At 45.2% G+C, this 23,905-nt stretch overlaps 1 protein-coding gene across 1 annotated transcript; it reads right to left on the bottom strand.

Moving 5' to 3' along the window:
- Positions 1-1,617: 1,617 nt before the first annotated feature.
- LOC123121976 (protein FRA10AC1) lies at positions 1,618-7,486 on the bottom strand. The gene is made up of 11 exons (XM_044542080.1): positions 7,299-7,486; positions 6,646-6,713; positions 4,860-4,941; positions 4,684-4,767; positions 4,231-4,270; positions 3,698-3,743; positions 3,181-3,239; positions 2,997-3,064; positions 2,696-2,806; positions 2,556-2,620; positions 1,618-2,067 (listed from the first exon to the last, which is right to left on the bottom strand). The coding sequence occupies exons 1-11, from the start codon at positions 7,352-7,354 to the stop codon at positions 1,988-1,990; spliced, it is 759 nt and encodes a 252-aa protein (XP_044398015.1). The 5' UTR covers positions 7,355-7,486; the 3' UTR covers positions 1,618-1,987.
- Between the last annotated feature and the right edge of the window lie 16,419 nt (positions 7,487-23,905).

Genomic DNA, 23,905 nt, shown 5'->3' with positions numbered 1-23,905 from the left:
ATCAGGGAGTTCCTCTGGCACGGTAGAAAAGACGCCCAGAGTGGGCATGGCCCCGTCAACTGGCAGCGCGTCTGCCGCCCTCTCGAGCTCGGCGGCCTCGGCATCCAGGACCTATACCGCCAAGACATTGCGCTGCGCGTGCGCTGGTTGTGGCTCCAACGCACCGACCCCACCAGACCTTGGGCGCATCTTCATCTCCCGAGCGACCCCGATGCCTCCGCTATCTTTCGGGCCTCGACTTCCTGGGACGTGGCGACGGCCGGACCTGCCGGTTCTGGACAGACCACTGGATCAATGGCCAGACAGTTTCTGACGTGGCCCCTTCCCTCCTACCCCTTGTCCCACGACGCCGGCGGAAACGCACGGTCGCGGAGGCACTCCACGATCGTAGCTGGATCGCCGATCTTCGCGGCGCCCTGACCCCTGGTGCACTCGCCGACTACGTGAACCTGTGGAGAATGCTCCAGCCTATTGCGCTATCCAGTTCCCCCGACTGCTTGAAATGGAGATGGACTGCGAATGCCAAGTACTCGGCCAAGTCTTGCTACCTGGCCTTGTACGCTGGCTCTACCTCGGCCCCCTTCTGGCGCCTGACATGGAAATGCTGGGCCCCCCTGCGAGTCAAAATATTTAGATGGCTCGCCGACCTCGATCGTTGCTGGACTGCAGCTAGGCTTGCCCGGCATGGCCTGCCGCACAACGACCGCTGCGTCCTCTGCGATCAGGCCGAGGAGACCATGCAGCACATCATCATTGGCTGCCCTTTTTCTCGGCAAATTTGGCATGATGTGCTCGCTTGGGTGCGTGCCACTACCCACCCTCCATCTGGAGACGAAGACTTCCTCCCCTGGTGCACGACGGCCATCGCTGGATCCCCCTCAGGCCTTCGCAAGGGCCTTGCCACGCTAGCCACGCTAACCGCATGGTGCATCTGGAAGCACCGCAACCGCTGCGTGTTCGACGGCGATACCCCCTCCATCTCGACGTTGTTTGCGTCTATTCAAGACGAGGCTCGGACCTGGGCTCGAGCTAGTGCTTGCGGACTCAACCTTTTGCTGGCATAGGCGTGTATGTATGTAATATTGTGGGCTGAGCATCCCACCCTCAAAAAGGCTCTCTTGTACCCTCCCTACCTATCAATGAAATGATACGCACTTTTGCGTATTCACGAAAAAAAAGTCAGTTTATCCAATGAACCAGATGTACCTCTGTGGCCATAGAAATTAGCAGTGTCAGACTGCCAGTTCCACTAATCTCAACCATCTCCAGACATGGCAGCAAGTCCCAGTGGAGGCGATCCTCTTTCACATGATCTCGAATCAATTAGCTTGATCTCGAGATATGGTTCAGTTCTTGTTACCCAAGATGGAAGTTTCTTCCCTTCATATGCGACAATCTCCAACGCTTTCATCCATCTGTTTCTACAGAGTTGGGCTTGTAACATTTTGTGCAGATAAGCAGGTAAATTGTTATTTTTGCTTAATAAGAAATAAGTAACTGGAAGCTGCAATTTGCTTATTTTCAATTGTCGAGGTATAATGCAAATGTAACATCAAGTTCATCACTGTTTTTTGGCTTGAAACTAGGCAGGCTAGCTGATATAGATACACAAGTTCATCACCAACCTCTCCAGCCACAACACTGATATAGATACACACAAGTCAATGTTGCTCAACTTGTCCTTCACTCCTTCGGTGTAACAGTAAGTAAAGTAGACCCACGAGTAGTTACATTCATCTTTTCTTTGACTGACAGAGTAACAGGCATCTCTCACGGCTACGAAAGCGGAAAGCCATGTGAAAATGAAACAACACGGGCACACATAATTACAGATAACACACCTACATTGACTTGTAGTCAAAGCACATCAAGGGTCGGATTTGCAACGATTTGCCACTCCACTGCTAATGGCTTTGTTACAAAATCCGTGCTCCTTTTTCCCCGAAAGAGCATGGAACAACTTTTTGTAGCCACTAAGATAACCAGATCATGGGAACATGCCTTCGAGGAACTCTTCGAAACCTTCATCCTTGTTTCCTGAACTCCTTGAAGAAGCCCCCTTCCGATCTGCAGCATTTTTGCAAAAAGTACGTTTCATGCCGCTGGAATCTATGGCATCCCTAAATCCCCAATAAACAAACACAAGATGCATGCATGAGCACAGAATAATCGACAAAGCCCAAGGCTGTCGCAGGTTCTGGTGAGCCCAATGCAGGCATATGTTCTACTGAGCGCAGAGCCATGACATTTGCATACATGAATAAACACAAGATCTGTGTTCCAAATAGGCCTTATTTGCAAGGCCTGAGATCAGCCGTGACCTGGGCCCATGTTAACTCTACATTTAGGTGCCAAATATCTTGAAAAGTGCTGTTCGGATTTCAGGAAAAAGGATGGTGCCAATAGGCCACGGGGATGTTATGAAAACCCTGTCTGAGATTTGGCTGCCTGAGGAGTACAGTAGCCAAGCAAGCCATTAACTAAGCATTAGACCCCTGCCCCCCAACCCAACTAAGTACATGAGCAATATAAAAGGCGTATGCAATCAGCTGTACCTTTTTTCTTTCTTCTATCTTTCTTGGCCTCATCCTCAGAGGTGTCATCACTTTCTTCATGTTCTCTGCAGTTTGAACAGAGTCAAAGAATGTAGTGTAACAAAATAATGGGGTTGGACAAGAACAAGAACTTAAGATACCTCTTTCTCTTGTCCCTGTCTTTCAACTCAATTTCCTTTTCACCGTAGGGATCCTCCTCCTTCTCTTTCTCTTTCTCCTTGAGCCTCTTGTAAGCAAGCTTTTCTGCACATCTTTCATAATGTACTACAATCAGGCTAAATAATCAATTGGGCACTTGCTTGAACAAAATGAAAGCACAAAAGACGAAGCAAGATTCAGTGGTCCAAGGAAAAGTTAAAGAAATATAACTATCATAGTAAGAAAGAGCAGTGCCAAATCTGGTTCAAACAAATCCTATTATGGAACAGTGGATTCACTAACCTCTTGCAAGCTACCAGCTTCACTAGTGCTTGTTTCTGCTCCCCAGCTTCAACATAAGAAAAATTCACCTGAAAATGATAAGAGATGTAAGTGCTACAAATACAGCTGAAACAGTTCTTTATAAAATGTGTTTTGTGTTTTACACATTTTAGCATGAGCAATAGGATTTTAGGCAAGAACATACCTCATAACTACCTAGCCCATGTTTTTCATCACAATGCCTACTGCCACAGATAAATTGCCCTGCAAAAGAGCATAGACCATTGCTAAAGATTTTGTATTGATTCTGGACAAGAAATATCTGATCCTGTTTAAGCGAATAGACAATTTTCAGAAGGAAAAAAAAAACAATCCTGTATTGTCTAACACCTTAGTGTAATTAGAAAAGAAAACTACAATGATGGCTTCCAAAATCTAGAGATTCAGTTATGATTTGTTTGAGTTTGGTGGTAATTTGGTGCAAGCACCCCAACTGCACTCAGAGATACAGCTAAATAAAAGAAAAGTCTGCCTAATAATGTAAAGAAATAAAGCTTTAAACTCAGTAACCTTTAATTACAATTTCTTTAAATACTAGACTTCATTTGAATGGTCTGTTACTACTTACTAGAAACAGAATACTGATACAATTTAAGTTCAGTCATACTTTTCAGAGAAATGGTTTTAGATGGAAATTAATAGATGGGATTGCTTAAGAATACCTTTGCCAGATATCACTTCCTTTTCTGTTCTCCATCTCAATCCAATCTGCAGGAAAATATACCCTTGTAAGATGGGATTCATATCCAAAACTACAGATGATTTTTGAAGGAAAAAAAACTGGTTGGGCATCCATTCATCGTCCTGCCACTGAAAATGCACGACTGCCATGTCGTTAATAGTTGTTCACTTCTGTGTTACAAGGATAATCAGTGTTTGTGCGTGCCTGCCAGAACATAATATGAAAAATGGGCAGGTTGGCAAACATGGTTCTTGCAATATGCACATTGATGCAAATCCACAACCAAAAAAACAATTTAATAGTTATTCCTGCATGTGCATTAATTTTATGAAATATGAATTCATCAAGGTCACAAGAGTATCACAATTGGAAGGAAACTATTGTTGCCTTTAGATGTCCCTCCAAAAGTCATGCCATGCATTCTTCCTTTTGTATATGATTCAAGACTAAAGGAGAAACTACATGTTTACATCAAGAAACAGTATTCATTAACATAGGGTTAAAGCACCATACCTTGCATTTTTTATACTGGGTCATGTCAGCAATGCAATACCTGCCTCAAGTTAAGGACCCTAAGCACATTACAGTTAAGTCTTACAAAATTACAAATAACAGCGCACACATCAAATACAGCTCCCATTTATACAAGCAATGATCAATACTGGCTGAGAGAAAGCACAAGTTCATGAGGCATTGAGGTGAAACCATGAAGCACTTAAGTTGTCATGCAGAAGAGCATACCAATACAGAGGACGGCAAGAGATATATGCCCTTTACAGGTTTAAGATACATTCACATGCCTTATGCCTATTTACATTACCAAACTATTAAATAACTATATGTAATGACATTAGCATCAGCATACATGAACTTGTTATTTCACAAAATTATCTGAAAAATATGCCATGTACTGACATGTCCTCATAGAAAGAACAATGCAATATAAAATATACTAAAAATGGATACTCTTTAAAAAGCTTGTCATAGTAACGTTTGACCAGCCTCTTCTCCCAAGTTGAATCCATGTCGTCTTCCTCGGAAAGAATGAACCTTTCAAATGATAGAGGAAGAAAAGTGAGGCATTTATGAAATTATGAGTTTCCTAAAACCACAGGCATATGTTAATAGGACGTGGTTCAGACCTGTATCCTTCTCTCAATGTATCTTTATCAGTTTTGATGGGCAGACTGTTATCCACATTTTTCTCATGGCCATAAAACTGAACTGTTGAAAGGTAAAGACATGTATCAGTGGCAAACAGAAAATGAATGATGGATATCATGTACGCTAAGGTTAACAGAACTGTAAGGTTGAGTGTCTGATCTCCAATTCTTTCTACAACGAAGGGGTCTATTCTTTCATTCCACTATTTTGTGAGATTGGGATGCATTAAAAAAATGTTTGGCAATGAAGCGATGATCTATCTATGTGTTGACAGTTGGCAAAAAAAAATGCACCATTGCACAGGACTGGTTATCAATATATTGGAGACCAGGACATAAATCCTATATTAAAAATGCATATTAGAATGTTATCTATATTAAGCTAGGTAACAAGTTATAGTAGAAATACACAATCCATGTATGGATGAAGGTAGCCCCCAATTATTTCTTAAGTAGAGGGGACTGTTCATCATTCAGTTTCTTTAGGAAACCAAGGCTGAGCAAATAAATAGCTCATTATATGCCATTGCCCCAGTTTCCATTTCACTATAAAAGGGCAACTCAATCATCTATCCACACGCTTACATCGGGACAAGGTAACAATATATCACAATTAAAGGTACTACTAAAGCAGGCTCACCAGCATACTGAATGATTGTAATCAACTACAATGGCAGAAGCCTAGAGGTAACCAGATTCTAGTGTGATGGTTGCTCAATTCCACACAGAATCCAGCATTTGAGATAACTAGCAATAACAGGAGCACGGGAAGGCTGCGGGATCAATTTTGGAGAATCGATGGCTATGTTTGTATGTGGAGTTACAGCAGAAGTGCAACTGTTTTTTGCATACTTGAAAGTTACAACTTACACCTGTCCCCTGTTTTTGAACACTATTAGTGCTACCAATTATAATTTGGCTTGCCTAACTCATGATTCATTACCATGCCATTTATTCCCAAACCATTTTGCTCAACCACAAATAAATACCTTAACCAACACAATTCCAGAATCAATCAGCAAAAAGGGGGAGTCGTTATGTGGCCTGTCTATGGGTTGACATTGGGCAAAAAACATAAATCCCATATTAAAAATCCATATTAGAATGTTGTCTGTATTAAACTAGGTGAACAAGTTACACATAGAAATACAAAATACATGTATGGATGAAGGTAGCCCCCAATTATTCCTTAAGTAGAGGGGGCTGTTCAACATTCAGTTCCTTTTGGAAACCAAGACTAAGCAAATAAATGACCCGTTATATGCCACAGCCCCAGTTTCCTTTTCACCATTGAGACAAGGTACAAATATATTAGACTTAAAGCTACTCTAAAGCAGGCTCACCAGCACAATGAATGGTTGTGATCAATTACAAAGCCAGAAGCATATATAGTAGTTGTGGTGTGTTGGATGCTGAATTCCATACAGAGGTTAGCACTTGAGCTAATTAGTAATAACAGAAGCACAAGAAGTTTGCAGGGTCAATTTTCGAGCATCATGCTGCGTATGTTTGTATGCGTGGTTACATCAGAAACACAAGTTTTTAGTGAACTTACAAGTTACAAATTTTGCCTGTTCTTTGAACCCCCACCACCAAGTACAATTTGGTTTACCTAACTCGTGATTTTGTTACCATGCTATTTTATTCAAAAACCCATTTTTTGTCAACCATAACCAACACAAATCCAGAGTCAACCAGAAAAAATTGGGGCAAAGATAATTAACAGCATGTTTTTGCAGGAAACAGCAGCAGCAGCAGATCATACCATAATCCTTCATGAACTTCTTATGGCGATGGTACGCGTTGAGCCCCCGGATATGCGACTGGTACTGCCTGCATCCATCAATCCCACATCCAGAGTCGTGAAGCAACAATTCAGCCTATGAACCACAAGCAAACCAACGAAAAGATAGATCCAAAGGCCAAAAACCATTGCCTTCGATTAGCACACTAGGCTACTCTAACTTGTAGTACTTCCTCCGTAAAGAAATATAAGAGTGTTTAGATAACTACTTTAGTGATCTAAACGCTCTTATATTTCTTTACAGAGGGAGTACAAGGCAATTATGGGCCAAGAAGTAAATTACAGTGCGCGGACACGATTATTTTGCATATCACCAAGATTTAAAAAAAGAGTAGTAAACCGTGCAGAACATTGTAAAACACAGCATTACTTCTGCAGGGAGATTAGTTTGTGTATCCTCGAGAATTATAGAAGTACTAAACCATGTGAGCATTTCTCGTTAACAGTCTTAACAGCACGGAATTTAGAATAAAAAAAAGCTAGGGTTTTTATAGCCGATTCGAGCAGGAAAAAAATGAAGTAATAGAAGGCACCAAATCGACGAGTACTAAATCGAAGAAGGTAAAGAGAGGGACGCGACGAGATGGGGCGGTTGCTGCGCCAGAGATCCTTACATCTTCCTCTCCTCCCTATCGAAGATGGCGGACTTGAGCCGCCCCAGCGATGCCATCGCGCTCTCTCGCCCTCTCCGTCTGGGCCTCGCCTCGTCTGAGCACCTCAGCAGCCGTGGCCGTGGCACAAGCACCAGCCTAACGAAAGGATGCCGCGGGGGGGGGGGGGGGGGGGGGGGGGGCGCCTGGTGCGTCGGCGTCGGCGGCGGTGTCCGAGTCGGGGCGCAGCGCCGGGCGCTGGTGGCTGGAGCCTTGAGGTGGCAGAAGCGAACCACGATGTGGGCCGCGGGCGGCTCTTGGACCGACTTGCCGGGTCCACTAGAGCCCATCTCACGGGCCGGCCTTTTTAGCAGCGGAGCAAAGGGCCCCTTATAAGGGCCAGCTATCCCCAAAAAGAAACAAAGTTGGACTCGGAGGGAAGTGGAAGTCGGCGTGTTGAGTTTGACACAGAACCACCGTATTAACGTCATAGCTCTTGAAAAATCCCTATTTTACAAAACGTGACACTTTACACCGCAGCGAAGAATTAACAGTGGCAAAAACACTGATTCGTTTTCTGAGACCGTTTTGACGTGACATATCGTGTTTGGGCCGACGGCGGAGAACGGCGCGCCACTAACAGCCGTTATCCGCCGTAGGGACCGAGCCGGCCGGCCCGTTCCCTAAAGGAAAACAGTGTCTTTTCCATCCTCTCCACTCGCCCACTCCGCCTCTCTCGCTCCGCTCTACCTAGCTCAGGGGCGGAGCTGGAGCTATATTTACCCTGATGCACCATTTTACTACAAAATGTGTTTCATAACTTTTAGCGTAGATCAGCGGACACAATAAAAGACGATGTAGAAGTAAAAATGCTTACTTATATATACTTGAAAATATGTCTTGCATTTTCAAATTCATATATGTCCTGGAGCATCCTGCTGATGGTGATTTTATGTTGAGGAAAAAAATATCTGTAGCGTGCATACATTTTTTTTTTAGATAGCTCGTCTACCTACAATTTGACAAATGCAAAGTAATGTGCGATATGTTAATTTGTCTAAGCGAATAATGTACACTCAAATTAGGAGTTCAAAAAACCTAGCCAATAGTCCACGTGTTGGCCAAAATCTACTAGCTATAAATTCATAAAAATGTTGAGAATAGAAAATTCATGGAGAGAAAAGGCGCTACCATGGCAGAATTGGGATCAGAGCATCTCCAGCCGCGCCCCCAACAGCCCCCCCCTCCCCCAGGCCATTTTTTCGACGCCGACGCCAAAAAAACGCCCCAGTCGCGCCCCCAGGACGCCGAAAAGCACCGGTTCGGCCCTTTTTTCCGCCCGGCGGTCACAGGCCGAACCCGGCGCACCGGGGGGCCATTGGGGGCTCTGGCGCAAGGGAAAAGCGCGGCTGGCCCACACCGTCAGGTGAAAAGTTAAGATTTTCTTCCCCGACTCGCCACCCGTCCCCCGCGCCCTCGGCCGCCACTAGCTATATCCCGGCGCCGCCCGCCGCCCTTTACCGCTAGATAGCCATTCCCCGCCGGAAAAATAGCAGAGGTTCGCCGCGGCAGTCCCTCCAACAGCAGCTGGGCGTTTCCGGCCGCTGTTTTCGGCCGCGGAGGGGCAGTTTAGCGGCGGGTACACGCCCACCGGGCGCAAGGTGTTCGGCGATTTGCCTGCCTCGGCGATGGACTCGGATGATGAGGAAGCACTCGCCGCGCTGCTGGAGGAGGAAGCCGAGGCCGACGTCCAGGAAGAAGAACATCTCATGGTGCTCGCCGCCCTCGCCCAGCTGCTGGCGAGCAGTGAAAAGCCGCGGCGAGGTGGCTCGGCGCCGGGGCGGGTGAAAGCAAAGAACCGGCATCGTCTCGAAGGCTACTGCATGCTCTACTCCGACTACTTCGCCGATGCTCCACTTCACGGCGAGAAAACATTTCGGCGCCGTTATCGGATGAGCCGAAAGCTCTTCCTCAGGATTGTGAATTCCATCTGGGAGTTCGACAACTACTTCAAGTGCAAGATGGATTGCACCGGCAAACTTGGATTCACCTCGATCCAGAAGTGCACGACAGCGATGAAGATGCTTGCATACGGAGCTCCCGGTGATTCACTCGATGAGTATGGGCGCATGGCCGAGTCCACCAGCATAGAGTGTTTCTACAAGTTCTGTCGGGCAGTGGTGGCAGTGTTTGGACCGCAATACTTGAGAACACTCAATGCGGAAGACACTGCTCGGATCCTAGCACAGAATGCAGCAAGAGGATTTCCTGGGATGCTTGGAAGCATCGACTGTATGCATTGGAAATGGAAGAATTGCCCATTTGCTTGGCAGGGGATGTACAAAGGCGCCAAAGGGGGTTGCAGTGTGGTACTTGAGGCGGTGGCCACACAGGACCTCTGGATTTGGTACTCCTTCTTTGGTATGCCAGGAACTCACAATAACATCAACGTGCTGCAGTGTTTGTTGAACTATATAATTTGTATTGAACTATTTGTTGTTGTACTATTTTGTTGAAGTATTTGATTTTTCTGTGATGAAATATGTGATAAAAAATATTTAAATGTTCATAATTCAAAGCCGAGCCACGGCGAACCACGCCGAATATGGGCCTATTCTCGCCCGTATGAGCCCTTTATTCGCCGAAAGTGGGCCGAAAAGTGGGCCAATTTCGGCGCCTGGGGGCGACCTAGGGGTGACGGCTGGGCACAAAACCGCCCCCAGCGCGGATTTAGCGCCGGCTCGCCCCCAGGGGGTTTTTTATGCGTCCTGGGGGGGCCAACGGCTGGAGATGCTCTCACTTGTAGTCTCCGATGGGGTGATTGACCTTAGAAAGAGGATGAAATTGCAGCGTGTCGGCTGCCCGGCCGCGGTGTGTGGCTGCATGCGCGTGGGCGTGGTCGCTGCGGCTTGCCGGCATACTCGCCTCCTCGTGTCTATTAGCATGGGGGCGACGGAGCTTGGTGTGGGAGATCAGGACTCCCGGAGATTGGGGATCAAACAGACGAACAGGCCATGTACCAATACACGGAAGGAAACGCTACAATAGAGCAGCAGGCGAGACGGCGGAGCGATCGATGGAAAGAAAGAAATCAGAGAACGCGGGACACGATCGCACGACCTAAACGACCACGCGCACGGACCTGGGCTCAGACATGTGCAGGGAAGCGCACACGCGCGCGGACTTTGGTGTGCGGGCTGGCAACTTGGACCCTGATGCACTGCCCCAGGCCCAACCTGATGCCCAGGCTGTTTTCAGATGATAAGTATCGCTAAAAAACTTGTTGGACCCGTATTCATGTGCATCAGGGTCGGCCCAATGGGCTCCACCCTTGACCTAGCTCCCCTGTGCGCCGCATCCGCCGCCACCGCCGCAATGGCCTCTTGGAGAGATCTGGAAGACAACAGCGAGGAGGAGGAGCAGACCTACACCGACATGGACGTGGATGTGTGGGTATGTATACACTATTTCGGTTAGGGCTAGGGTTTGGCAAATATACTTGCAGAGTTTTAGTCCTCCCCTCCCTTCTCTGCCTCTCATCTGTGGATTGCCTAAGTCATCTTTTCAATGTAGGAGAATCTTGGTACTACTATTGAATCTTCCTTCTGTGGCAGTGTCTGATCTAGAGATTAAATGCAAGATTCACTAGTTTAGGGGCAAGAAATGTGTTGCATCCGATGGCATAAACACAGGTAGAAGATTCTATGGTTGTGTTAAGCAGGTAATAAATGATGAGCTTATTGTTTTCTGGATCAGTAGTGTTAACTGAATGTTGTACTGTTAAACTGAATTTGCTTGTGTTAATTGAATGTGCTACTGTTAACTGAATGTGCTGGTGTCAACTGAATGTGGTGGTGTTTACTGAATATGCTGGTGTTAACTGAATGTGGTTTTGTTTACTGAAATTTCTTTTGTTAACTAAAAGTCCTATTGTCTACTGAATATGCTGGTGTGAACTAAATGTGGTTTTGTTTACTGAAAATGGTGGTGTTTAATTACTGAATGTGCTTTCTTTGCTGAAATTGTATTGTTTACTAAATATGTTATTGTCTACTGAATGTGCTTTTGTTTACTGAATGTGCTATTGTTTACTGAAAATGGTGGTGTTAACTGAATGTGCTTTTGTTAACTGAATGTGCTAGTATTTACTGAATGTGCTTTTGTTTATTGAATGTGCTATTGTTTACTGATTATGCAGTGATTTGCTATTGTTAACTGAATGTGCTATTGTTGACACTAGATTATGCAGTGATTCAGTGGGTAGAACATTCATTCGCAGTAGCACATTCAGTGATTTGCTATTGTTAACTGAAATGTTACTATCAACTGTACATAGTTTGAACTGAATTTGGTAGTTTTAACTCAATTACAATTACTGTTGTGAACTGAATTTGGTAGTTTTAACTCAATTACAATTACTGTTGTGAACTGAATTTGCAGGGAGGTATTGACTATGGAGTGATTCAGTGGGTTGATGGTCCTTGGCTTGTCATACTTCAGAGGTGCCCGACAAAACTGTGGGAGATGTTTCATGACCAGAACTGTGGCAGGGTGATGGATAGACAGGCTTATGGCAAAACAATAGCCAAACTGGAGAAGCAAATAAATTCCTAGCCAATCAATTCAGTGACATGGTTGAGGAAGTTGGCCAGCTTTTTGATTGGCAGGATGGAAAGGTGCGGCATATGAAACATGAGAATGCAACAAAGCATGCTGAAGATGTCAAGACAAAGCTTGCAGAGTTAGAGGAGCAGTGCAAGATGGAGCTGAAGATGGAGAAGTTGAGGCTAGCCAAGGAGCAGAGGTGCATCCTGAGTTCTCAGGTAGATATCATCAGGAACACTAGGAAGGCCATGAAGGAGGTCAAGGAGGACAGGGATCTTCTTCGAGAGGAGAAGAAGAACCTTGAGAGTGTGATTGCTGAATTTCTTAAAGGTGGGCATGGTAGCAAGGAGAAGCTTCAGAAGATCAAGTCCATCCTGGAGGAGTGAGGTGGCTGCATGGAGACTAAGCAAATATTAGGCCAATATATATAATAGGCCATGGAACACTAAGAAGCTGAAGAAGTTGGTGGTATATTTTGTAGATCTGTTGATCTTAGTTTGTAATGCCTAATGCAAACAATGTGGTCAACTGTTAGGCTAACTAGCAAGCAATCATATGGGTCCTTGTTGTGATCCTTTATGGTGACCAGTTCTATGATTTGTACTTTTTATGCAAGACAGCAAGAGTATGCAACCTATTATACTCCAGGTGCATGTCATGGGTCTAGGTTGTGTTCTTTGTTTCAATTTGTATATCACAAAGTGTTGTGCAATGCTTTGCTACTTCTATGTGCATGTTGAGTATGCAACCTGTTGGTGTTGTTTATCATCCTTCTTGGCAACTGAGTCTTGAGGTCATCCATCCATCTTGTCATCATCATTATAGATAAGTGGAGTTCTTTCCATAAATAGTACACACAAACAATCATCTAGATAGGCAGCATGCATAGTGCATAAAATAGTAGATAGAACCCAGATTAAACCTGATACATATTTCATACCATTGCAACACCAGCAATTTAGATAGGGATCAAAGTGCTTGAAACAATTCTTACACATAAGTAGGTATCATAGTGCTTAAAACAACATGAATAGAAGTAGATAGATAGCATAGTGCATACAAAAACACTATATTAGACTAAGTCTTAGCCACTAAGCTCAATGACAGAGTCTTCATCGCAAATCCCCTTGATCTTCTTTAGCTTGTGAAAGCACAAGTGCTCCCTGGGTGATTTTGGTAATTAATGTCAACATATCTCTTATTAGACTAATACTTTTATCTAGTATATTTCAGATGAGTTCAACAGTGGAGTGGCATGAACTAGAGGATGTGGAACCCCTTCAAAATGCTAAGGACACAAATTGGCTCAAGCTCAAGACTCTACGTTTTCTATTTTAGTGATCCAAGATCACATTGAGTCCATAGGAAAAGCCAATAGTATTAAAAGGGGATGAGGTGTTGCTTAATGGCTTGCTTGCTCAAAGTGCTTAGTGATATGCTCCAAATCCCTCAACCACTTTCTCATTTCCACATATGTCCTAAACCTAAAGTCAAACTCGGCCCCACCGATTTGATCTATCCGGTGCCACCGAGTTCACTTGACATAGCCACTCCCAGAAACCCTAATCAGTTCGGTCTCACCGATGGGATCTCGGTCTCACTGAGATGGGCTTGCAAACTCTCTGTTGCCTATTGCAATTATTTCGGTCCCACCGAGATGTGCAATCAGTCCCACCGAGTTTGCCTGACCAACTCTCTGTTTTGCTTATTACCAAAATCGGTCCCACCGAGTTTGTGTAATCGGTCAAACCGAGTTGAGGTTTCACTACTGCAGGATGCTGCTAACGCGACACTACGATCAGAGACCCTTCGAGAAACTGTGTGCGATGCCATAATCGCAAACGGTGTTGTATGAAAACCGTCAGAAATGTATAAAACGTTTGCGATGACGGATGCATCAAACACGGTTCAGGTTTTAGTTGCGTGTGCGATGAAGGGCATATGGTTCAGTTCAATTAACAATTTGCGATGAGGAGGAACAAAAGAAATGGGCAGCCAGATGAAGGCGTGTGCGATTCACAGCATACGGTTCACTCAGATGAACTGTTTGTGATTAGGCAACACAAAAGAAACGGTCAGCCAGATCAAGGTGTGTGCGATATACGGCATGCGGTTCACTCGGATGAACTGTTTGCGTTGAGACATGAGAACAGAAACGGTTCAACTTAACAAGATGTGTGTGATACGCGGCAAATAGGCCTGTAATCAGAAATGTGTGTGAAGACCGATAATAACACAAACAGTTGCTGCTAATAACACGTGTGTGTTGTGCGATGGGATTGCATACAGAACAACAACAACACACACACACACACACACACATACACACACTTATAAGGACATGCTTGCATAACCAAATTAAATATCCACTTACATAGGTGGCTACTACAACCATGGCATTTGCACACACCAAAGTAAACTATTACATGCATAATTACATAGGTGGCTACTACACACATGACATTTCCACACACCAATAAAGTAAACTATATATTACATGCATGATTAACTAGCATAAACGATCATCTGATCATCATCTACTTCTTGTGGCGCTTGCTCTGCTTGTCGCTCGATCCAGGCTCGTCGATTTGGGTAACTAGGCACTTCCTCATGTCAACGATCCGCCTGTGCATCTCGTAGCATGTGTACACGCTCTTGGCTGCAAACCTGAGGTGAGGTTCATCCAGTTGCCGCATCCAGGCCCCGTGCCACGATACGGGACTCGTTCTCTTGGCATCCTGCTTCATCTTTTCGTAGTAGGGGTCGATGATGGCCGAGGCGAGTTCGACCAGGGAGTCCTGCTTCGTGCTGCCCCAGACCCTGTAGTGGTCACATATTTCGACAAGGTTCTTGCAGGCCAAGCCCGTAACACTGAGCGCTTTTATATCGTCTTTGGTTTCCACCGTGGCGAACTTGTAGTCGGTGCTGTTGACAAACCTGTTGAAACGACCACAAGGCTCTGTGGCCATGCAGTAGTGGTAGATGAGGACATGATGGCGCACGCACAACTGGGCGACGGCAACCTTCTGATCTATGCCGGGACGACCGGCGGTGTACTGGAGGTCGATGCCGACCACCTTGTACTTGTCTCGAGCAAGCAACTTCTCAACGCTGTTGATGTATTCGTCCACCACGGCCGGGTCGATGGTGTACACCACCGAGAGATCCGTCTCCCTCGCGTGGGTCTCCACTCTATGCTCGTCGAACTCCATTGGAGTACCGCCGGACATCCCCTCTCTATGTGTCGTCGTGGGTGTGCTTGTTGTGTTGTGGGGCGCGATTGAAAGGTTGAAGAGACTAAGGTTATAATGGTCGCGGGAATTAAAGGGGAAGCCGGACGGCCAGGAATACCGGCAGGCCCTGATGGCAGTTCTAATTTGTAGCGCGTAACTCCATCGTGCCGCACGTAACTGCATCGAGTGGAAATGTGCGTGGCGTAACCGCATGCATATGGGGGCCCCGACGTGATCGTGCGCATGCCCAACCGCTGGCAGAGCGCGCGCGGAGGGACGCGAGCAAAGCGCTCCGCGGTCGCCTCAAGGAAAAGTTGTCCACAAGCCAAGCGCGCCGACCGACGCGAGCAGAGCGCGCCAACGGACGCGACAGAGCGCGCCGCAGCGCCTAACGGCGAGCAGAGCTTGCCGAGGGACGCGAGCAGAGGACGGCACAGTGATACGTGGCAAATAAGACGAACTGTGCGAGCGATGTCGAAGACATCAAGCACGAATCAGATTAGAGTTGCGTGTGCGATACGTGGCAGACAGTTGATCCATCAGAGCTGTTTGTGATGGAATAAGCCGTGTGTGTTGCGGGCAAACGCTTGCTGGTGTATAACCTTAAATTTAACCAAAAAAGTGTTAATGCATGTTACAAAAATTGTATAGCTAGAAACTATGTTCAAATATGACTCCAACAATATAATCTATGGCGACATGCATTCGTATTTTATTAGTTAAATCCTACTTATAAACTAGGACGGGGGTATAGTAGGTAATTAAATCGCAAATGTTTTTTTATTAACTGTATGTGTACGTGTCCTATCGTCCTCCTCTCGCACATCTTGTCACCCCGCTGCTGCAGACGGCTTACAGCGCAAGCTTGCGCAGCGCGCGGGAGCGTTCTTTTGGCCAAACGGTGGCGCCAATGAATCATCGGTGAGCCCGTTCCCACGCAACCTCGCAGGTTCCCGCGCAAGCTTCCCACCCGACTCGGTGAAATCCCCCAAAATCCCAATGCTTGCCGGCCTGCTATAAAAACCCTCACGGCCAGCGAGTCCTGCGTCGCATTTTCCCCTCCCTCCCTGTAGCTTATCTCGTCTGCTTCTTCCACAATCGCCAATGGCACCGGTCCATCGTCGTCGCTCAGCCACTCCGCCGTCATTAGAGGATAGCTCCAGCTGGGAGGCTACACCGCGGCGGCGCAGTCCCCGGCGTAGTTTAGTGCGCGTGGAGTCCTTGTTGGGTGTGCGCGGAACACCCACCACATGCTCCGCCGCCGCTGCCCGTTGGCAGTTGTTGCCGGCCGCCGTTGCCGCCACACCATCGTCGAAAGCCAGGGCCATCTCCCGCTCCGCCGCCGTGGCCCAAAGGCGGGAGGTGGCCATCGTGGCCGCCACCCCACTGCCGGCCACCGTGGCCATCACCCGCTCCGCCACCGCGGCCCGAAGGCGGGAGGTGGTGGTCGTGGCCGCCACCCCATCGTCGACCACTGTGGCAGCCAGCCCACCGTCGACCGCCGGGATCATCACCCGCTCCGCCACCGCCGCCCGAAGGAGGGAGGCGGAGGTGGAGGCCCGCACGTGCGTCAGCGACCTTGCGCGCTACATCGAGTTCCTGCGGGAGGAGGAGGAGCGCCTCGTCGAGCACGCAAAAAGCCTTACAGCAGCCATGGCCGCAGCACACGCCAACACAAAGGTGAGGAATCAGGAGATCTACGAGAAGTCCGGCCGCTTCGAGAGGGATCATCTGGAGCGTCAATGGGCATTCGAGCTGGCGAGCGTCACTGAACATGCAGCAGCGGCAGGCACCATATTGCATGTGTCCAGCTCGTCGGTAGGCTCCTCCTCCTCCTCTGCCTCTTACTGAGCACGCTCGGCAGAGGAGAGGCTGCCGGAAGTAGCACAAAACCCCTCCGTGGTAGTAGTAGTATTTAGGGGCTATTTTGTTCAGTTCATCTGACTATAGATGTGTGGTCGAACTGTACAACGTACTTAAAATTAGCTAGTATATATAGTTGAACTAGCTATTTCAGTACGTAGTTCGCAACAATTGGGGAGAAGTTTGGTCGGTTTAGCTGTCGAGTTGAACTGTTTGTATAAATTAAGAACGACTGCTTAATCTATGAATGAAATCTATGCTTAATTTCTGAATTTTAGTTGCAAAAATTACATAGTGCTAATGATTTCTAGCTGCATATTTTGACAAATCGCAGTGTTACAAGGATTGACAAATGGCAACGTTACTAGATCAACAAATGTAAATCTTTCCAGTTTGACAAATGGTAACATACCCAATATGACAGATGCACATCTTACCAAATTGTTTGTACGTGGTTGCACACGGGTCATCCAAAACAACCGTTTGCGTTGAAGGGATGAACAAATTCTGCGCTGCTCTCACTTTGCATACGGGTGTTCTATCGTTTGCTATCAAGAGCTACAGAAATCCTGCTCGGCACATTTTCTCTTGGCTTCCTGGGGAAGCTGTCGGTTTGCATACGGGTGTTCTAACTAAAACGTTTGCGATGAGTGTTTTGTATTTAAAAAGCGAATTAAATTGCGGCTTGGGCGCCATTAATGGAGAGGATGCGAGCAAGGCGGGTGGCCATGGAAGTCAAAGGGCTCGCTTACCAGTGAGCCTGCGCAGCGTACAGTTCACACGCTTCCCGATGAGCCTGCGCACTCGAGGACAGCTTGCACGCCTCTCGGTCAGCCTACGCACCGGACGGCGCTTGCACGCCTCCCGTTCAGCCAAGGTCAAGCAGTTGTCCGCACGGCACCTGTTACAGCCATTAAAACCAAGACATGTGGCATCACGTCAATGGTTAACAGAATTTTGGATTTACTAGAATTTAAAAACCAGACATCTCAATGTATTGCCGGCAATCAACGGTGCCCTGGTGTTTGAAATTCATTTCCATTTCTCGCATGGGACCTAAGCATGCACCCAAGGACACCGATTTAATTTTTCAACCAATTTATATGCACTGGAGCATGTGCATGTAGTTCAAATTTGAATTATGCACATAAATGCATTGAAAACTCACTAAATGCATAAAAAATGTCCAAACGAACCCCGAAAAATCACAAAAATTCACACAACACTCCTGTTGTTCTATGTTGACACGAGAAAAAAATTGAAAGCAATAAGAGGCAATGGATATCGTTTCGTCCCCAAAGGTGGGACGTTCCCTACCGAAAACCATCATTCTTGTTGTGAGAAGCTCCGGTTTGTGAGAAGCATATACCCAAACCTGCCCCAAATGGGACAAAATTTGTACCACGGCATGTTGATGCCGCTCCATGATAGCATGCCAAGTTTCATGAATTTCAGACGAGTTTTGGATTTACTAGAATTTAAAAACCAGGCATCTCAATGTTTTGCCGGCAATCAACGGTGCCCTGGTGTTTGAAATTCATTCCCATTTCTTGCATGGGACCTAAGCATGCTCCCAAGGACAAAGATTTGATTTTTCAACGAATTTATATGCACTGGAGCATGTGCATGTAGTTCAAATTTGAATTTTGCACATAAATCCATTGAAAACTTAGTTAATGCATAAAAATGTCCAAACGAACCCCGAAAAATCACAAAAATTCACACAACACTCCTGTTGTTCTATGTTGACACGAGAAAAAAACTGAAAGCAATAAGAGGCAATGGATATCGTTTCGTCCCCAAAGGTGGGACGTTCCCTACCGAAAACCATCATGCTTGTTGTCAGAAGCTCCGGTTTGTGAGAAGCATATACCCAAACCTGCCCCAAATGGGACAAAATTTGTACCACGGCATGTTGGTGCCGCTCCATGATATCATGCCAAGTTTCATTAATTTCAGACGAGTTTTGGATTTACTAGAATTTAAAAACCAGGCATCTCAATGTTTTGCCGGCAATCAACGGTGCCCTGGTGTTTGAAATTCATTCCCATTTCTTGCATGGGACCTAAGCATGCACCCAAGGACGCAGATTTGATTTTTTTCAACGAATTTATATGCACTGGAGCATGTGCATGTAGTTCAAATTTAAATTATGCACATAAATGCATTGAAAACTCAGTTAATGCATAAAAATGTCCAAACAAACCCCGAAAAATCACAAAAATTGACACAACACTCCTGTTGTTCTATGTTGACATGAGAAAAAATTTGAAAGAAATAAGAGGCAATGGATATCATTTCGTCCCCAAAGGTGGGACGTTCCCTACCAAAAACCATCATGCTTGTTGTGAGAAGCTCCGGTTTGTGAGAAGCATATACCCAAACCTGCCCCAAATGGGACAAAATTTGTACCACGGCATGTTGATGCCGCTCCATGATAGCATGCCAAGTTTCATGAATTTCAGACGAGTTTTGGATTTACTAGAATTTAAAAACCAGGCATCTCAATGTTTTGCCGGCAATCAACGGTGCCCTGGTGTTTGAAATTCATTCCCATTTCTTGCATGGGACCTAAGCATGCACCCAAGGACACAGATTTGATTTTTCAACGAATTTATATGCACTGGAGCATGTGCATGTAGTTCAAATTTGAATTATGCACATAAATGCATTGAAAACTCAGTTAATGCATAAAAATGTCCAAACGAGCCCCGAAAGATCACAAAAATTCACACAACACTCCTGTTGTTCTATGTTGACACGAGAAAAAAAATTAAAAGCAATAAGAGGCAATGGATATCGTTTCGTCCCCAAAGGTGGGACGTTCCCTACCGAAAACCATCATGCTTGTTGTGAGAAGCTCCGGTTTGTGAGAAGCATATACCCAAACCTGCCCCAAATGGGACAAAATTTGTACCACGGCATGTTGATGCCGCTCCATGATAGCATGCCAAGTTTCATGAATTTCAGACGAGTTTTGGATTTACTAGAATTTAAAAACCAGGCATCTCAATGTTTTGCCGGCAATCAACGGTGCCCTGGTGTTTAAAATTCATTCCCATTTCTTGCATGGGACCTAAGCATGCACCCAAGGACAAAGATCTGATTTTTCAACGAATTTATATGCACTGGAGCCTGTGTGCATGTAGTTCAAATTTGAATTATGCACATAAATGCATTGAAAACTCAGTTAATGCATAAAAATGTCCAAACGAACCCCGAAAAATCACAAAAATTCACACAACACTCATGTTGTTCTATGTTGACACGAGAAAAAAAAATTGAAAGCAATAAGAGGCAATGGATATCGTTTCGTCCCCAAAGGTGGGACGTTCCCTACCGAAAACCACCATGCTTGTTGTGAGAAGCTCCGGTTTGTGAGAAGCATATACCCAAACCTGCCCCAAATGGGACAAAATTTGTACCACGGCATGTTGATGCCGCTCCATGATAGCATGCCAAGTTTCATGAATTTCAGACGAGTTTTGGATTTACTAGAATTTAAAAACCAGGCATCTCAATGTTTTGCCGGCAATAAACGGTGCCATGGTGTTTGAAATTCATTCCCATTTCTTGCATGGGACCTAAGCATGCTCCCAAGGACAAAGATTTGATTTTTCAACGAATTTATATGCACTGGAGCATGTGCCTCCATTGAAAACTTAGTTAATGCATAAAAATGTCCAAACGAACCCCGAAAAATCACAAAAATTGACACAACACTCCTGTTGTTCTATGTTGACACGAGAAAAAAACTGAAAGCAATAAGAGGCAATGGATATCGTTTCGTCCCCAAAGGTGGGACGTTCCCTACCGAAAACCATCATGCTTGTTGTCAGAAGCTCCGGTTTGTGAGAAGCATATACCCAAACCTGCCCCAAATGGGACAAAATTTGTACCACGGCATGTTGATGCCGCTCCATGATATCATGCCAAGTTTCATGAATTTCAGACGAGTTTTGGATTTACTAGAATTTAAAAACCAGGCATCTCAATGTTTTGCCGGCAATCAACGGTGCCCTGGTGTTTGAAATTCATTCCCATTTCTTGCATGGGACCTAAGCATGCACCCAAGGACACAGATTTGATTTTTTCAACGAATTTATATGCACTGGAGCATGTGCATGTAGTTCAAATTTGAATTATGCACATAAATGCATTGAAAACTCAGTTAATGCATAAAAATGTCCAAACAAACCCCGAAAAATCACAAAAATTCACACAACACTCCTGTTGTTCTATGTTGACACGAGAACAAATTTGAAAGCAATAAGAGGCAATGGATATCATTTCGTCCCCAAAGGTGGGACGTTCCCTACCAAAAACCATCATGCTTGTTGTGAGAAGCTCCGGTTTGTGAGAAGCATATACCCAAACCTGCCCCAAATGGGACAAAATTTGTACCACGGCATGTTGATGCCGCTCCATGATAGCATGCCAAGTTTCATGAATTTCAGACGAGTTTTGGATTTACTAGAATTTAAAAACCAGGCATCTCAATGTTTTGCCGGCAATCAACGGTGCCCTGGTGTTTACAATTCATTCCCATTTCTTGCATGGGACCTAAGCATGCACCCAAGGACAAAGATCTGATTTTTCAACGAATTTATATGCACTGGAGCATGTGTGCATGTAGTTCAAATTTGAATTATGCACATAAATGCATTGAAAACTCAGTTAATGCATAAAAATGTCCAAACGAACCATGAATAATTCCAATTCTTTTATGATCACTGCAGAAAAAAGGTCTAGCAATTCAAACACCGTCCATGGCCGCTGTGACCCATTATGTAATTCAAATCAAGACCAAAAATCAAGTAGATCCCACACAGTTTATTATAACCAACTATGTGAGATGCACACAAAATATCTTCGGACCGTGTCTGAATAAGGGACCGTGTCTGATAACACTTTGTGCGCCAGTTTTTTGTCTGAAGAGATTCCAAATTTTCGGCTTCCGCGGAAATATATACCTCCCCGCCCCCTCCCCCTTACCAAAAGCCAGATTTCCCCTCTTTCCGTCTTCCTTTCCAAGTTGAAACCTTCACTCCTTGCTTGCAGCGCCGCCGCCTCCTCGCCGGCAACCCTCCTTCATGCTGCTCGGCCTCGCCTATCCAGGCAGGTAATCCACACCCGACCCCCATCCTCCTCCTCCTTCCACATCCCACATGCCCCGACCGCCGGCGCGTGCGCAACACCTTCCACCCAAATCACCGACCCCTCCACCAAATAAGCGCCGGCCTAAGCCATGGTGCACGCAGTATAGCCAGGACCTCAAGGAGCATTTGGCAGCGGAGAAGCAAATCACGGCCGCACGCGCGGATGAGGTCGCGATGGTTGCCATTTGTGCCGACCCCCAGATCTTGAAGGAGCACCTTGCCATTTGCTAGCTATGCCGGTTAAGCATGCTCGGTTTACCCGTTGCGTGTGCTGCTCCTGCCTTTCCCTCACAAATTCTAGTGAATTGTGCTATCTAATTTTACCATGCAATATGTTGCTCTAGTGTATATGTTCTATATGTCGTGCAGTATGGTGCTCACTTATTAACTGTTTTGTTAATTAGTTGTCGTCTTCAGTTAACTGTTTGGTTCAATTCTGCAAATGTGATGTTCAATTCTTCAGGCTGCAATTTTGTATTGTCTTCCATGTGAGAAATAAATCGAATTTATCTTTACAAAATGTGGGTGCATTCTGTTATTGTATACCATGTGAGGAATAAATTGAATTTGGCTGTAGTAAATACATGAGAAACAAATACAATTGCTACAATTGGTTGTAGTTAACTGTTTGGTTAACTGTCTGATCTTCTATTAGGAGTATGTTATATTGTGCAATGTGGTGCTCAGTTAATGTTTGGTTCATTTGTTGTGGTGTTTAGTTAACTGCTTGGTTCAATTCTGCAATGCGATGTCCAATTGTCGTGGGTAGAATTTTGTATTGTTGTGCATGTGAGGAATAAATCGAATTTGGTTGCACTTAATACATGAGAAACATATACAAGTGCTATATTTCCTAGTTCTTAATCATGCTTGGTTTGGATAAATGGGTTTTTCGTGTGGCTTCAATTAATCTGATGAATTTGCAATGTGATTATTTTTCATCAACATATTTTACTGATAGCATGCGAACCCTTACTTAACCTGATGACTAACTACCTTATATGTGTTGCAGGGAAACAATGGGAAGCACTGAGGTTTACAATTGAGGTTAGCACGTGCATGCTCCGTTGTCTAATAGCACATTATTGTGCAATTGCAGGAACCATTCTAATATTTAGGTTTTTAACAATTTGGTCTTGCACATGTAGGTCCCGCTGTCAGAGGTTTTGACCCACTGTTAGACCCTTCTTGCATATGGGGAAATGAGTTGTCCATGAATATCAGTCAAGTCAAGAAACTCAGAAAGATTGTTAGGATAAAGAAATTAGCGACAAAAAACAACAAGATCTTTTTCTGCACAATGAAGAAGACATCAGTTCACTACAGGATGGTACTAACTATTATACCTTGCCTTTTTTATTCCTTTGCCCCATTTCCAATATAGAGAAGATATTTATGCACATCCTTGTTTTCAGGCCTTTCCAAAGCAGTTCACTGATGATTACCTCTCAAACCACCTGTATGGTCAGGAGGCGATGAAGGTATTCATACAACACCCACGGTTCAATATTGAAGTGTTCCTGAAGAGGACAAAGGATGGACGGTCAATGTCACAGCCCCAGATCAGCCCTTGTCTGACTTTGCTTGTTCCTCATGTCATCATGTTTAATTTTCAAAGAAACTTGAAATGGGGACGTTGAAACCCTAGCACCAAATGCATTCAACTAGGTTCAAGTTTAAATCTTTCAATGAACCCAGATTGCCCTTTAGAAAAGTTCATGATTTTTGATAAAGGTGAAAACCTCTACCAAAAATGATGCACCTATTTCTA

This window comes from Triticum aestivum, chromosome 5D (genome assembly GCF_018294505.1).
Source record: "Triticum aestivum cultivar Chinese Spring chromosome 5D, IWGSC CS RefSeq v2.1, whole genome shotgun sequence".
Taxonomy (NCBI): Eukaryota; Viridiplantae; Streptophyta; class Magnoliopsida; order Poales; family Poaceae; genus Triticum; species Triticum aestivum.
The sequence above is the reverse complement of the archived record's forward strand: the minus strand, read 5'-3'. Positions and strand labels throughout refer to the sequence as shown.

What these genes read in the sequence shown, in the direction of transcription:
- LOC123121976 (XM_044542080.1), bottom strand. Translation starts at nt 7,354, where the DNA reads ATGGCATCGCTGGGGCGGCTCAAGTCCGCCATCTTCGATAGGGAGGAG. An exon ending in ACATTGAGAGAAGGATACAG is followed by an intron (nt 4,768 to 4,859) that starts GTCTGAACCACG and finishes ATCATTTGAAAG; the next exon opens with GTTCATTCTTTCCGAGGAAG. An exon ending in GGAAGTGATATCTGGCAAAG is followed by an intron (nt 3,240 to 3,697) that starts GTATTCTTAAGC and finishes GCTCTTTTGCAG; the next exon opens with GGCAATTTATCTGTGGCAGT.